Raw genomic sequence first — 13,525 nt, forward strand, 5'->3', positions numbered from 1 at the left:
TTTTTCTATACATCAATATATCATCATCCTCTCTTCATTTGAAAGATTCTTTTTTTTTTTCAGAAATGCAAGTAACGATTGTTAGTCTTTAGAGTTTTTCCAAGTCATCAGTTGATGTTATTTGTCATATTAAAATACAGTATATCATGATGTTATGGGCTTATTTGAATGATGCTCAGCTCAAAATGACACACAGTAGGAAACATTTCTTAAACACAAGGCTTGAATTCAATGAACACAAGAGCCAGCCACACTGTCGCACCTTCATTGTCATGAACACATGGACATTGTTGGTAATTGCAAATAAAAAGATTGAGTCAGAACCAACAATATATTTCTGTCACAATCAGAATTAACTGTTATTCATAACACCTCAGATTCACAGTTATTATACTCATTTTGCATGCCTGAGTAATTACAGAGATAAGAGGTTTTTTGTTTGGTGGAAATTAGATTCTAGATGAAGCTGTAGGTAAGGGACATGTTTTTAAAAAAATATTTCTGAGGTGTTGGTATGATCTATGAGTTGGAAATATTCTAGAAGCAATGTTGAAACATTTCTTAAAATGCTTTAACTCTGAGAATTTTGGGGGGATTTTCAATCTGTCACTGTGTCAACTGAATGCTTTTAAGTAATTAGTAAAAAATACTTGTCAACCTGTAATTCAATAAAAGCTTCTTCTTTTTTTTGTGTGCACATTGCAAGATTAACTTTAACCAGCATGGCATTGACACCCCTATACCCATTTTTAGTTTAGGGTAAGGTCGCTATTTGTCACCCAGCTTTAAATAAAAACACTGATGACACTTGAAATCAGATATTCTGTACAACTTTATTTCAAGGATATTAAAATGAATGCGAACAAACAAGCAGCCGTGGTAATACTGACAGTACCTACTGGCCTTGAATTTGCATTTGTGAGCGGGTATGTGAGTTGGAAAAAAAAAAAGGAGGTGGGCGTTATTTTCACAGCTCAAACAGGACGCTCAAACTTTCTGGTAACAACAGATGGTATCTTCAAGAAAAAAATAAATAAATAAATAAACAATCAAGAGCAAAGCAGACAAGAAACCCCACTGATCTGTTTTGGAAATTATAAAGCTTTGGGTTACTTTTGTAAAACAATTAAAAAATAAATTTAAATGGAAGAGACCATCTCAGCAAGTCATCTTAGCAAACTTCTGTTTTCCTCAGTACATGGAGCTCATCCAGAAAAGTCATTCATGTGTATGTATTGGCTTGAGGTGAATTACTACACCCCACTGGAGTGAGTTAGGTTACTTTGAAATAAAACCAAGACAGCTCACAGTTACATTTCAAATTTGCAAACTGTATATCTGTTATAGGAAATCATGCCTGGATTTCATTGTAATGCAGAAAATGAACTACTGCATTCATTTTATAACACAAACTTAAAACAGAGAAAGACCATTTGGTAATGAAATTGCAGCATTGTTGAAGTTACCATACTTTGAGTGTAATCTGGTAATATCCAAAAACATACAGAGCTAATTTCATTATGTGATGACCGGGCTGTGAATCTTATGCCACGTCATGTTTATATTTGACTGCAACTGGCATGGAGTTTGATTTTAAATCCCTATATTTACAAATAATCAACTGATTATAATATTCAAACAATATCAATGGTTTATGACAAATTACAGCACATATATAAGACCATTGATTTTAGTCTGAGAAGTACTAACTTTAACATTTCGATAAGATTTGTGTATCAGTAATGCCAAACTGATAATATATCCCCTATGGTCATTCATTTACTTTTGGGAATTCTCTACTTAAAAATATGTATAATAGTGTTATGTACATTTTATATCACATTTACTTTGATTTGTTACATTTAGCATCTTTTAAACTGTTTTAATGGCTCAGTGAATAACCTTTTGATACTCTTATGTGTGAGTGCATCTGAAATCATCTTATTTATATTTTCAGGGAGTTTAGCCACTGGAAAGTGAACAGCCTTGCAACAGAGAAGAGAGATTTCCTCAGAGCTCCGCTGCCCTTAGCACCGGAGTTTCTACGCAACCTGCGGCTACTAGGGCGACGGCCAACTCTGCAGCAAATCAACGAGAACCTCATCAAGAAGTACGGGACCCACTTCTTAGTTTCTGCTACCCTGGGAGGTAAGGAATGACTGCAGGTGACACCCTTCCCTTTATTCTGTGGTTAGTGATGTATACGTGCATATTAAAATAGAGCAGCTACTCATTTCATGTCTCAAAGTAATTCACACCAAAACGAGTTGTGCATGATATTGCGTCACTGCGGAAGTGCTGTATCAATGCTGTTGCATTGAAATATCAATTGAAAAGCATATGGTAAAAATACCACATCATGCACCTGCATCATTCAACAAAGATTGCTTTCCTTGGTAATTTTCCACTCATTCCCATGATGAACATACTGTAACATCCAGCTGCAAGAGCCTCACAAAGCAGAGGGATTACATTGACCCATTTCTTTATGTGTCTCTTTCTATTGATTTTCCTTTTAACCTCAATCTCAGAAGGTAGAAGTAACGCATAAAACACAGCAGTATTGATCATCTGCACCTCACAAAACCAGACTGGGACCTGTGATGAGTTTGGAGTAGCCACCACAATATTGATGAAGTGCTGACCCTGATCATCAATGTAGCCGCAAGGCAGCACAAGCCAGTGTCTTATTGTGCCGGTCCCACGCCATGATATATGCGGAGGGTTGTGTCAGGATGTAAAACGTTTACCAAATCAAACATGCGAATCAAATTTATGACTTCCATACCAGATTGGTCGAGCCCCGGGTTAACAACGACCACCATCGGTGCTGTTCACCTACAGGGTGCCTGTGGAAATTGGACTACTGTTGGTTGAAGGAGAGGAGGAAAGTGTGGTCATAAGAAGAGAGAGAAGAACGTCAACAGTATAGGACTGAGAGTAGAACGTTGAATGTTGGAACTATGACAGGAAAAGGTAGACAGTTGGTTGACTGTGTGTCCAGGAGGCCAGGTGGAAAGGTAGCAAGGGTAGAAGTTTAGAAGCAGGGTTCAAGTTGTCCTATCATGGTGTAGATAGGAAGAGAAATGGAGTATGAGTTATCTTGAAGGAGGAGTTTGTTAGGAATGTCCTGGAGGTAAAAAGAGAGTCAGATAGAGTGATGAGTCTGAAGCTAGAAATCAAAGGTGTGATGTTCAATGTTGTTAGTGGGTATGCTCCACAGGTAGGATGTCAGACCTAGAGGAAGACCAAAGAGGATGTTTATGGATGTATTGAAAGAGGACATGAAGGTAGTTGGTGTGAGAGAAGAAGATGCAGAAGACAGGGTTAGATGGAGGCAACTGATTCGCTGTGGCGACCCCTGAAGGGAAAAGCTGACCCTGATCACCTCTTACAGTAGCAGCCCTGAGAGGAGAACCATTGTTGCAATTGTTGCACTGGACTGTTTCTATCAAAGGACTTTACTAAATAGATCATGAGCATAAACTTTTCAGAAACTAAACCATTCTTGCCTCAAAGTCGGGAGACATTGGAGGGACCAGGGTTTTCAGATCATTCAAAACTTTAATTATACTACATATTGTAAACAGAATGCTAGGCTGTGCTTACTAACTTTGAAGAGTATAAAGCACTCCCAATTTTGACAAAACACTGTCATTTAAAGCAACATTAGACATACAGTATATCTTCTAAAGCAGGACACATTGGCTGCAACACATTTGCACACATTGATGACACAGACTAGCTCTTCTTCACACACTCACCCATCAATCCATCAGTGATAAACTTCCTACTTATCACTGCATGCAAGCAGTGAACCATCATTGTGGGGGATGGAGCCAAAATGAATTCAGTGCCAGACCGATAGTTTGACTCTATATGTAATTAAGAGTCTGAAATAAGTTGCCTTACCACACTGCATACTGATCAGACTATTGCTCATTGAATGCACATTCTGCTTCTTTTCCTTTAGTTCCCTTGGTTTTGATTCTGTCATTCTTGCACTTCATCATTGACTTCATTTCTGTCAAGTATGTTTTTTGCAAAAAAATATTAACTTCACTTGACTTCATTCAGCAAAGACATTTAACGTTGAATCTCTTCCAACATAGCATAGCCTTTGATCCAACATATTTGCTAAAAGCTAAAGTTAGCATGCCTGACATTTAGACATGCTAAATGTGTTACACTAATAGTTACTATTACAACTACTGGTACTAACCAACAAATTTACTCCTTACAACTTTACTGGAATGACATCACATTAGTATAGGAAATGATGATGGAAGTATTGCAATGTGAAATTATGCATAAATCTTTGAGTGCGTGTGTGTGTGTGGGGGGGTGTATAATATAAAGGTTTATTAAGTTGTAATGTCTTTGTGGAAAACAAACATCAAAGAAAAAGAAAAATCATACACACCATACTTAATTCTACTTATTAATGCTGAGAGCCAAAAGCAGGTAATAAAAGAACTAATGAAACATAAAACCTATTATCTTTTGGCAAGAATTTAATGTTAGTGGTTTAGCTATAACTTAATATTCTGAAGGGGAACAGCACAGTTAAGTCCTGCCAAAAAATGTCAGATGGAGGAGCATAATTTTTTCGTCTATGTCTATCTAATTTTTTGAGCTCTGGATTAACAACTGTTTTAAAGGAAATTACCCTCAAATATTGTTCCTTTTGCGATCACACTGAAAAGGGTATAGAGAGGGGATATAGTGCTAAAGTGAATAATATTTAGGTTTCCACTGTGAAATAATCACAAAATAATTGATTAATAACTGATTAATTATTCATCCATAGGTGAGGAGTCTTTGACTATTTTCCTGGACAAGCAGAAGCTAAATAAGAAGTCGGAAGGTAACAGCAACAGCTCCGTGGTGTCTCTGGAGCTGCTACATCAGTTGGCAGCCTCCTACTTCACAGATCGAGAGAGCACCCTAAGGCGACTCCACCACCTCCAGATTGCCACCTCTGCTATTAAGGTACAGTAATGCAGGTGAAATCTGTCCCTTTTAGATAGAGTGCTCCAAGCTGCATCTGTAATAAAAAATTGTGTGTGTGTGTGTGTGTGTGTGTGTGTGTGTGTGTGTGTGTGTGTGTGTGTGTGTGTGTGTGTGTGTGTGTGTGTGTGTGTGTGCACGTGTGTGTGCACAGATAGATAGATGCTCTAGCTACTGCTGTATGCGTACGGGCAATCCTTTTCAAGTTGCGTCATTCATAAAATGTATGGCATTGCTAAGCACTTTTTATTTTGTAAATTTGTGAATGGAATGCCAAGTTTCTTTAAAATTCCAGTGGGATAAATGTATTTATTCATACTATACACTTCTGTATGTCATCTGGACTGGCTTACACACTGGAGTGTGTGTTCTCCCTTACATGCACTTACATCACATAAGGATTAAACGCCTGGTAATTATCATCATATTTTGAGAAAGCTGCTTGACTTTGGTGTAAAGACGCTCTGAATATAAAATTTGTTGTAGTGTATGACCTTTAAAACATCAGCCTGTTCTTGGTTTCATTTAAGTGTCCTTATCGTTTATCAATGGACTGGCTTTGATTATTTACTTTTGATTTGCAATTTATCCAAAATCTACATTCAGCTGTCTCCTTTGCTGATTGCACGCAACTATTTTGCTTTGGAACCATTGAAAAAAAAAAAAAACATACACACAATCACTCAGTCTTTTCCATTCCATTGATTTTGTTTTGTACTCTCTGTTCTCTTGAGGACTTGAAGCATAGCATAAACAAGCAATATATTTTTCTCATTGGAACAGATCTGGTAAATGTCATGTACTGGCAGCAGGCTTGTGGGTGGATGGACTGAGCTTTCATGCTTTGACTTAAATCAAAAATCTGACTGAAATGAGTCATTACAGTGTCGGCTTTGTGTTTCCCTCAATAAAGTACATAATTTCCAAGTGCTGTGAATAGAAATGCTGCATTCAACACACTGTTGTTATGAGGGGTAAGATAGGCAAACTTTGTTGCCAAGATACACTTAAACACCAAAGTACTTGGATTGGCAGCAATGGGTTTTCCATCATGCCTTCAATGATTAAGCAGGAAACAGAAATCATACACTGTATTTCGTGGACTCAAATTGAAAATTGCTGTTTATAGATAGAAAAGTTTGATCATTCTATGATATGAGTTTGATTGACATAAAAATAACACGGTTTCATCACATTTTTATGCCATTCTTGCTGCAGGGAAAATTTGTGAAATGAGCATCTTTGCCAAACTTTGTCAGAGTGCGGGATTTACCCTTAGTCTGACTTGACAGAAGGAAAGCAAACAAGAAACAACTATGGTTGCTCAAGTCTTTGTGTTTTTCTCAATATTTATTCACGCCCTTTAACACCAAAGATCCACTTTGATACCTTCCAAAAATAACAAATAAAATTAGAATTACAGCAGCCCTACACGTTTGGCAGCTTTTGAGGAAGTGGGTTGTTGATGCTGTAACTAGTTTTTGGTGGGCTGGCATATCAGCAGCACCAGCATTCAGAAAGAAGAGTATTACTGTAGTAAAGACATTTAAAAAAAAAGGAGAAGTACCTGTACTCACTATGTGCTTATCGTATTTGACTCAAAGGCAAATAATGGACAGAAAAGAAAGAAAAGATTATTTGATGTTTAGAATTTTAAATTTGCTGTTGAGGCGCTCACATGTGGGGTACATTTCACTTGAAGCAGCACATTTCACTTGTTTATTTTTTGAAAACCCCACAGTTAAAAAGAATTGAGTATTCACCTCTACCATGAAAGAATATTATATATATATATATATATATATATATATATATATATATATATATATATATATATAATATTCTTTCATGGTAGAGGTGAATACTCAGAAGTGCATTATTCCTATTTTCCCACTCTTTGATAGTGGTAGACAATTCTACAGGCATGTGAACTACCTGCTTTACCTTGCCTTGGCTGAGTCAGAGTAACACCCGCTCTCAGGAGCTAGGACATACCAATGACTCTCACAAACTCTGCTCAAGAGCAAAGGGCTCCTGTCCACCCACCTCTTCCATTTCTAAAAGTTTCTGGTAGTTTTCTAGAAGCATTTGTAGAAGTAATAATAAAAGAAAAGCAGTAGATTCAACAGCATAACATAAGACATGGAACTGAAGCTAGCATATAATACAAGAGGCACAGTTTTCATGCCCTGGGTTCAGGAACTCAGACTAAATAAATCCCCTAAAATTGGATTTTCAACTGCTGGTTGTCAGATTAAAGCATTTAATCTCAATAAAATCTGGAATGAAGAGGAATGATTTATTTTACTATAAGTGGGAAATCAAGAATAGCAAAAAAAAAAAATCAACTTGCTTATAGTTGGTCAAAGACTAACATCTCTCAGGAGGCTTCTTCGAATCGAACTCACTGGTAGAGGGTCTAGATACTTGTACTCCTGTTGCAGTAAAAACGACAAATGACCAAAACCACCAGGGCAATAAGTCTCATAGGGAGTCGTTACCATTCATAAGGGAGTAATTGTCCCACCCACCCTCATGTGAAGTGTTATGTGAGTTGCACCCAGGTGTGAACGGATCTTGTGGTTTCTGGGGATGGTGGCCAATACTGCATTATCTTACGAGGCTTGGCACTCCACCAATACCCGAAAGAAACAGATGACTAATTTGTGGACAGTCATGTCCTGGTTCAAGCCAGAGGAGGAAGATTAAGACCCCATCAATCAGCCACCTACAATGTAGTATGGAGGTTCCTAATTAAATTTGTGAGAAATTCCTTGGACAAAGGAGAAAAAAAACGTGGAAAGGCAACGTGTAGCAATTGTCATCGATAAGGATTTTGAATTGGCCAGTCCAATAGCGCTGTGTCAATGATAGAGGGTCATAATGCTGTGCTGCTATGTACATTGTGTGATATGTTGAGGTCACAGACCATGCATGAAAAGTGGAATTATCAAGAATGATAGAAGTTGATAGTGAAAACAAGTCTACTGAGATGAAGAGACAGAAAAGTATGAAGGTTTGTACAGAGACAGGTATAGTTGTCTAAAGATGCAATGAAAAACTGCTCTTTGAGTTTTAACATAGATACAGGCACTTAATAATGGAGTTGGCAGCAGAAGTCCAAATTCGGGAAGATTAGTGACTTAAAAGTTCAAAATGAGTGCAATTTATGATCAAACTGATATTAGTGGTCATGGCCAAGAGAACACTGTTGCAGATGGAGCAAAGTCAGACATTTTTCTCATTTTGTGGATGATGATATATAGAAAATTGGAGTTACTGATTGACATGATATCACATCTAAATGACACTATGAGATCATGAGACAAAATCATCCCATGTCCATCATTTGATAGCAGATGCCAAGTTTTTCTCCCAAGATTTAAAATGGTATTATAAAAGGTTAGCGCTCATTTTTCCAGTGGACTTGGAAGGCAAAATAATGCTTGTGAATAAACATGATGAAGATGAATTGTTATATGGGATTTCATATGGAACTTTACAGTTCTCAGCAAAGGGCCAGAGCTGACTGATCCGAAGTCATTAAACATTGAAAACCGCTGCCATGCAATATATGTTTTGAAGTAGGCATGTTTTTAAAAAAAGAAATGTCAACCCATGTTTTTCCTGCTGAATATATGTGCCAAGGTCATAGAGGCAGTAGGGTAAGCTCCCCCACCCCGACAACTAGCTGCTCCAGAGGCATCCCTAGACATTTCTGTGTCACATGGGATTAACAGTGTAATCCCTTCAATGTGTTTTGAACCTCTTCTCCAGACGTCATCCTCTGGTTGGACATGTGTGGAAAATTTCTAAAACTAAAAATCATAAATGATATTGACAAATGTTAGTGGGTATTTTTCAGTCAAAATTGGAATTCTTTGTTGAAAAGTTGGACATTTATGATTTCAGAATTATTAAACTGTTACCGTCTTAAAACTTTTAATTAAAAAAAGTCTTTGAAGCAAAAAATAAATAAATAAATAAACTGCAGAACCTGAATACCTCTCTCTAATGATAGAAATAAAGACAAGTTTCTCCTTGAGGACTGACAGACGGATAAATTGCCCAGTTCTTTAGCAAATGCCAACACCTAGTGATTTTGCATGTCCGCCTACACACATCCACGCTTCAACATACAAGTGCAACAAAATAACGAACAGGAGTGCAGCTTGGAGAAGAGCATCCTTCACATGCTCCTGCTAAATGGGGATTTCTGGTATGCAAGTCACCTGCTGTGCTACATTCTACCAAATCCACTCATCAACCAAGAGGAAGTGACACTGAGAAGGATGTACTTGACCTGTGTTCATGTACGCCTCTGCTCTGCGTCTACAGTGCTAAATCAGAGGTGGAGGGTAATAAATTATGTTAATTGCTTGTGATATGGTGAAGGTATCGCAAACACACTATTAGTATGGAATACATTTTTCTTCTGACCATATAGAAAGAAAATGTATGTGAAATAAACAGTTTATCAGAAATATAACTTTTTTTGTGTGATGATATGGAATGAAGAGTATTGTCAAATCAGTGTGAAAAGCTAAATTTCAGAAATATTTTTCATTTATGTTAAACCTTATTCTGTTGAAAATGATAGTAATAGGTACAATGTCATTAATTTACAGACCTTTATATGCATGAAAAAACTCACAGTGTGAAGTTATTCAGCTCTCCTTATATACTGGGATACTATCAAGATATGATATTTATTATTTGGAACAGTTTCAGTGTATGTCAGTACAATAGATGTTGCAATTGTTTTAATATAACAAAAATATTACTTTTTCAGACTTTGCAAATAATTTAACAACAATAATCTCTACTTAACAACACATGCACAAGTCCTTTGCTGCTATAACATGCTGTTAATATGACATGTATTCAGCAATTGCTTTTGTTAGCATTCTTGAGGAATCTTAGCCAATTCCTCTAAAGCCTCATCTCTGGAATAGCAGCAAATGTTGTCTTCAGCTGTCACAAGAGATTTTCTAAGATAATTATTTCAGTCTAGTTTTTGGTCCCAAATTTTACACTTTCAAATTTATTTTTTACACAATAGAGGACAATTGCTCCTCTACTGGAATTTCATTTGTTGATAATTCCTCTACTTTTAAGATATTTAATTCTTTATTGAGTCCAGCAGTTTTTTTGAACAACCCCCCTTGAGCTGTAATTGTTTTTGCTGGTTCATTGACCTATATAGTGGACATAATTAGCATACATGACACAAAATGTTCCTCTGCTGGTTCCCCTTAAAGATGCTGTATGTGTCAAAACTCGCAAACACCTCAGGACAATTGCTGACTATAAATTGAACTTTGAACTGTGCGAAAAAATTCACACTAGGCGTTCAACGAGGGCAGACGTATTCCTCCTTGTCTCTTGTCTCCCTCTCTAACTCTCATCGGTGCTTCACCTGTCATGTCTGGGAACTCTGTCTGCACTGTCTCCTCAAACCATCTGGACCAGTTAGGGATAAGCACGACTCTCAATGCAGTGGATGAAATCATTTTGACAAGGAATGCTGGTCCGGGGGAACCTATTGGTCCGGCTTCGGTGCGGGCTACATGAGCGACTTTTGGGAGGAGTGGAGAGCCGTTTGTCTGGAGGTTCTTTCAGTGGAGGACGTTGAAGATTTTTATCTGTTTTGATTTAGGATAACAGGACTTCTGTTACTCGCAGTGAGCGTTTCCCTGGTGTATTGGAATAATTTGGGAAGATGGCAGCAAATCAAGGAATCCAAAGGCCGACCACCTTGTTAGGTGAGATTGGCTGGGCAGTGGGTGCACAGCCGAACTTAACTGCAAGTTGGATAATATGTTGGGGGAGCTCATAGCTCACAGCTAACTTGATAAATTTATATTACAAATCTCAAACTTTCCTCTAACATACTTTATTGTGATTGGAGCTTTTATGTAGTGTTTTTTTAAATTCTATTTTAGTGGTGTGTTCAACAGTGTGACATTCTAGTGAGATCAGTAATTATATGGTGACTACTGAAATAGAAATTTTATTCACTACATGCAACCTGAAAAACCAGTCACAATGACATTCTCTTCTATTCGAATGTGAAAACACCCTTTAGAGTCTGTCATATCTGAATAATACACACTGTTATGTAACCAGCACAAACTGAATGAGCCTCTCGATGAAGAGCTTTTTGGAAGTTTTCAAAGAGAAAGATGGGGTGGCAGCTCTTAGATGGATATTTATTGAAGTTGAACAAGCCCAGTGTGCTCAATGTTGACAGCGAAATCCTCTCAGTTCTGCAGCATTAATAGTTTCTACAAACAAGGAAAGTTACAGACAAAGTGCTGGATATATAAATTTATGACAGTGAAAACAGCTATATATGTCTTTTACATGACGATTAAAAAAAGTGACTTTACCCCCCCCCCCTAAAAAAATAAAATTCTCTGCTCTGGGTTCTGTCTGCAGACACAGCAGACCAAATTAATGCTGAAACTCTCTGAAGCAAGAACAAAATTTTAGGTGTCGCTCAAAAGAGCAAAAAAATAATTCTTTTGATCATGGTAAGTGGAAAATCTGCTGCAGGATACCATGGACGGCCAAGAGTTCACAAGTCACTCTTTGTAAATCTTTATTCATGGTCACATAATCAAGGACCTCTTCCTCTTACAGTGTCAAGTCGTAACTGGATGTCATGGAAACTCAGAAACTCACTCACTGATTCACCAAGGTTCACTCTCCAAAATATTACCCCAACTACTCACCTAACCCCTTCAATCACCATTGAATATAAGGGATTCAGCTGCATCCCTGTACTTCCCACACCTTCCTAGGTGAAAACATTTCCACTGACAAGCACACCACATACAAGACAAGCACACCACAGCTCCAGCTTTTTTTTTCCCCTGAATGTACAGATATGATCATAAGACAGCAAAGCAAAGATTGCACTCTTTGCTTTGTAGAGAGGTTGTCACTGTTTTCGCTAAGGAAGAGAAAGACTTTCTCATGTAAATCACACTGGACTTTGCCTTGGGACAGTCACCAAACCTCAGAGTACAGCAACTGTTGAAAGCATCCACTTCACCGCAGACGATGAAAAAACATTGAAAATTATTTGATAATTACAATTTTAACTGCCTCATCCACACAGTTATTTCAGTATATTCCTGGCTACTAATGGATTAGTAAAGTCGCTTCCGCACAACAGTGGGGGCAACCATTCGCACTTGTTTCACCAGACCTCTGTTACACCATCGTCCGTCCACCGTTTTTGCCACAAAAACAACCACAGTCAATCTGAGTGTTATGAATTAAATCACTCAAAACTGTGATGATTTCCTCCTGGTAGGAGGTGACAAGACAAAACCCTCATGGTCCTCATCCAACACCTGCCCCTTGACATCAAATGCCATGTCTGGGAAGTAGTGCTGCATGGTGTATCAGACATGAGGATGGCTTTAGCTTGGTTGTGGCAAATCCTCCTATCATCACCACTCCATGTCTTTGGCAGCAGGAAGAAGTAATTTCTTTAATGCTGTACTGCTGTTGGCATTGTGCAACGCCACACATTATCATGCTTCAGTTACCTTGGTATTACCCTGCTAAAAGTCAAATTTGCTTTCTTTTGTGACTGCAATACATTTTTGTCAAAACAAAAGTCTTGAATACCAAACTTTGGTGTTTCTTCTCACTGTGATGCTGTGAGGTCTGCAAGGTCTGATTCTGCCATTAGCAATCACCTCTTTCAAAATAATACACTGGCGTAGGAGCATTGTCAGTACCAGTCCATCACAATCCAAACAGTAATCAGTGCTATATTTCTCCTGATTTCTTTCAATACATTCATGTTCCTTTCTCACTGTAGATGTAGCAAATCAATCAATTCTTTGTCTCGCAAGTTAACTAGTTTAGATGTTGTTTACAGTTCCATACTCATCTTTCTTTTCCCTTGATTCATTCCTCACCCGAAACGCTCTGGTGCTCCTCCCAAAGAGCACCTCACACTTAAAAATCCACTGCTCTGGAGGAGATAGACAGGGTTGGGCCCATCTCCCTTCCCACTTCTACACTTGGTGTATCATCACAGATATTTTGCTACATTAAACACCATCCCAAACCAGTTACCCTGAAGAGGGTATGGATTACAAAACCATGCCACAGAAAATTTATATTGATACTGATACGTGTGCAAAGCAATTTTGTGTATCCCGCCTCTCATCTGCCAATCAAACTGGAATAGGCTCCAGCAACCCCCCTGACCCACCAAAGCTGAAGAAGCAGTCAAGAAGACGTATCAATGAATGACTGTACGTTCTGTTCTTGCAAGGAAACTGTTTTCCACTGTTTCCTGGAATGTCAAAGGCTCAAAACTCTGTTCCTGTTTTTGGAGAAAGTTTTTCTCTCATTTTGTTCATTCATAGTTTAGGTGCTGATCTGAATCAGGGGATGCATCTAGGTTGATTTTTATTTTTTTTTAACATTACACGAGAGGGCTTTATTCAGAAAGGCTGTGGCTTTAATGTTGGGTAGTGCTTGAATG

The 13,525-nt window shown here is 37.9% G+C and overlaps 1 protein-coding gene across 1 annotated transcript in view; it reads left to right on the forward strand.

Annotated features, from left to right (window-relative positions):
• brinp2 (bone morphogenetic protein/retinoic acid inducible neural-specific 2) overlaps positions 1-13,525 on the forward strand; it is an 89,520-nt gene that overhangs the window by 25,360 nt on the left and 50,635 nt on the right. Inside the window, exons 2-3 of the mRNA XM_068340759.1 lie at positions 1,958-2,148; positions 4,811-4,992. Coding sequence (XP_068196860.1) covers positions 1,958-2,148; positions 4,811-4,992 — 373 coding nt within the window. The remainder of the gene's footprint in view (positions 1-1,957; positions 2,149-4,810; positions 4,993-13,525) is intronic.

The sequence above is a fragment of the Antennarius striatus genome, chromosome 18 (assembly GCF_040054535.1).
Source record: "Antennarius striatus isolate MH-2024 chromosome 18, ASM4005453v1, whole genome shotgun sequence".
NCBI lineage: Eukaryota > Metazoa > Chordata > Actinopteri > Lophiiformes > Antennariidae > Antennarius > Antennarius striatus.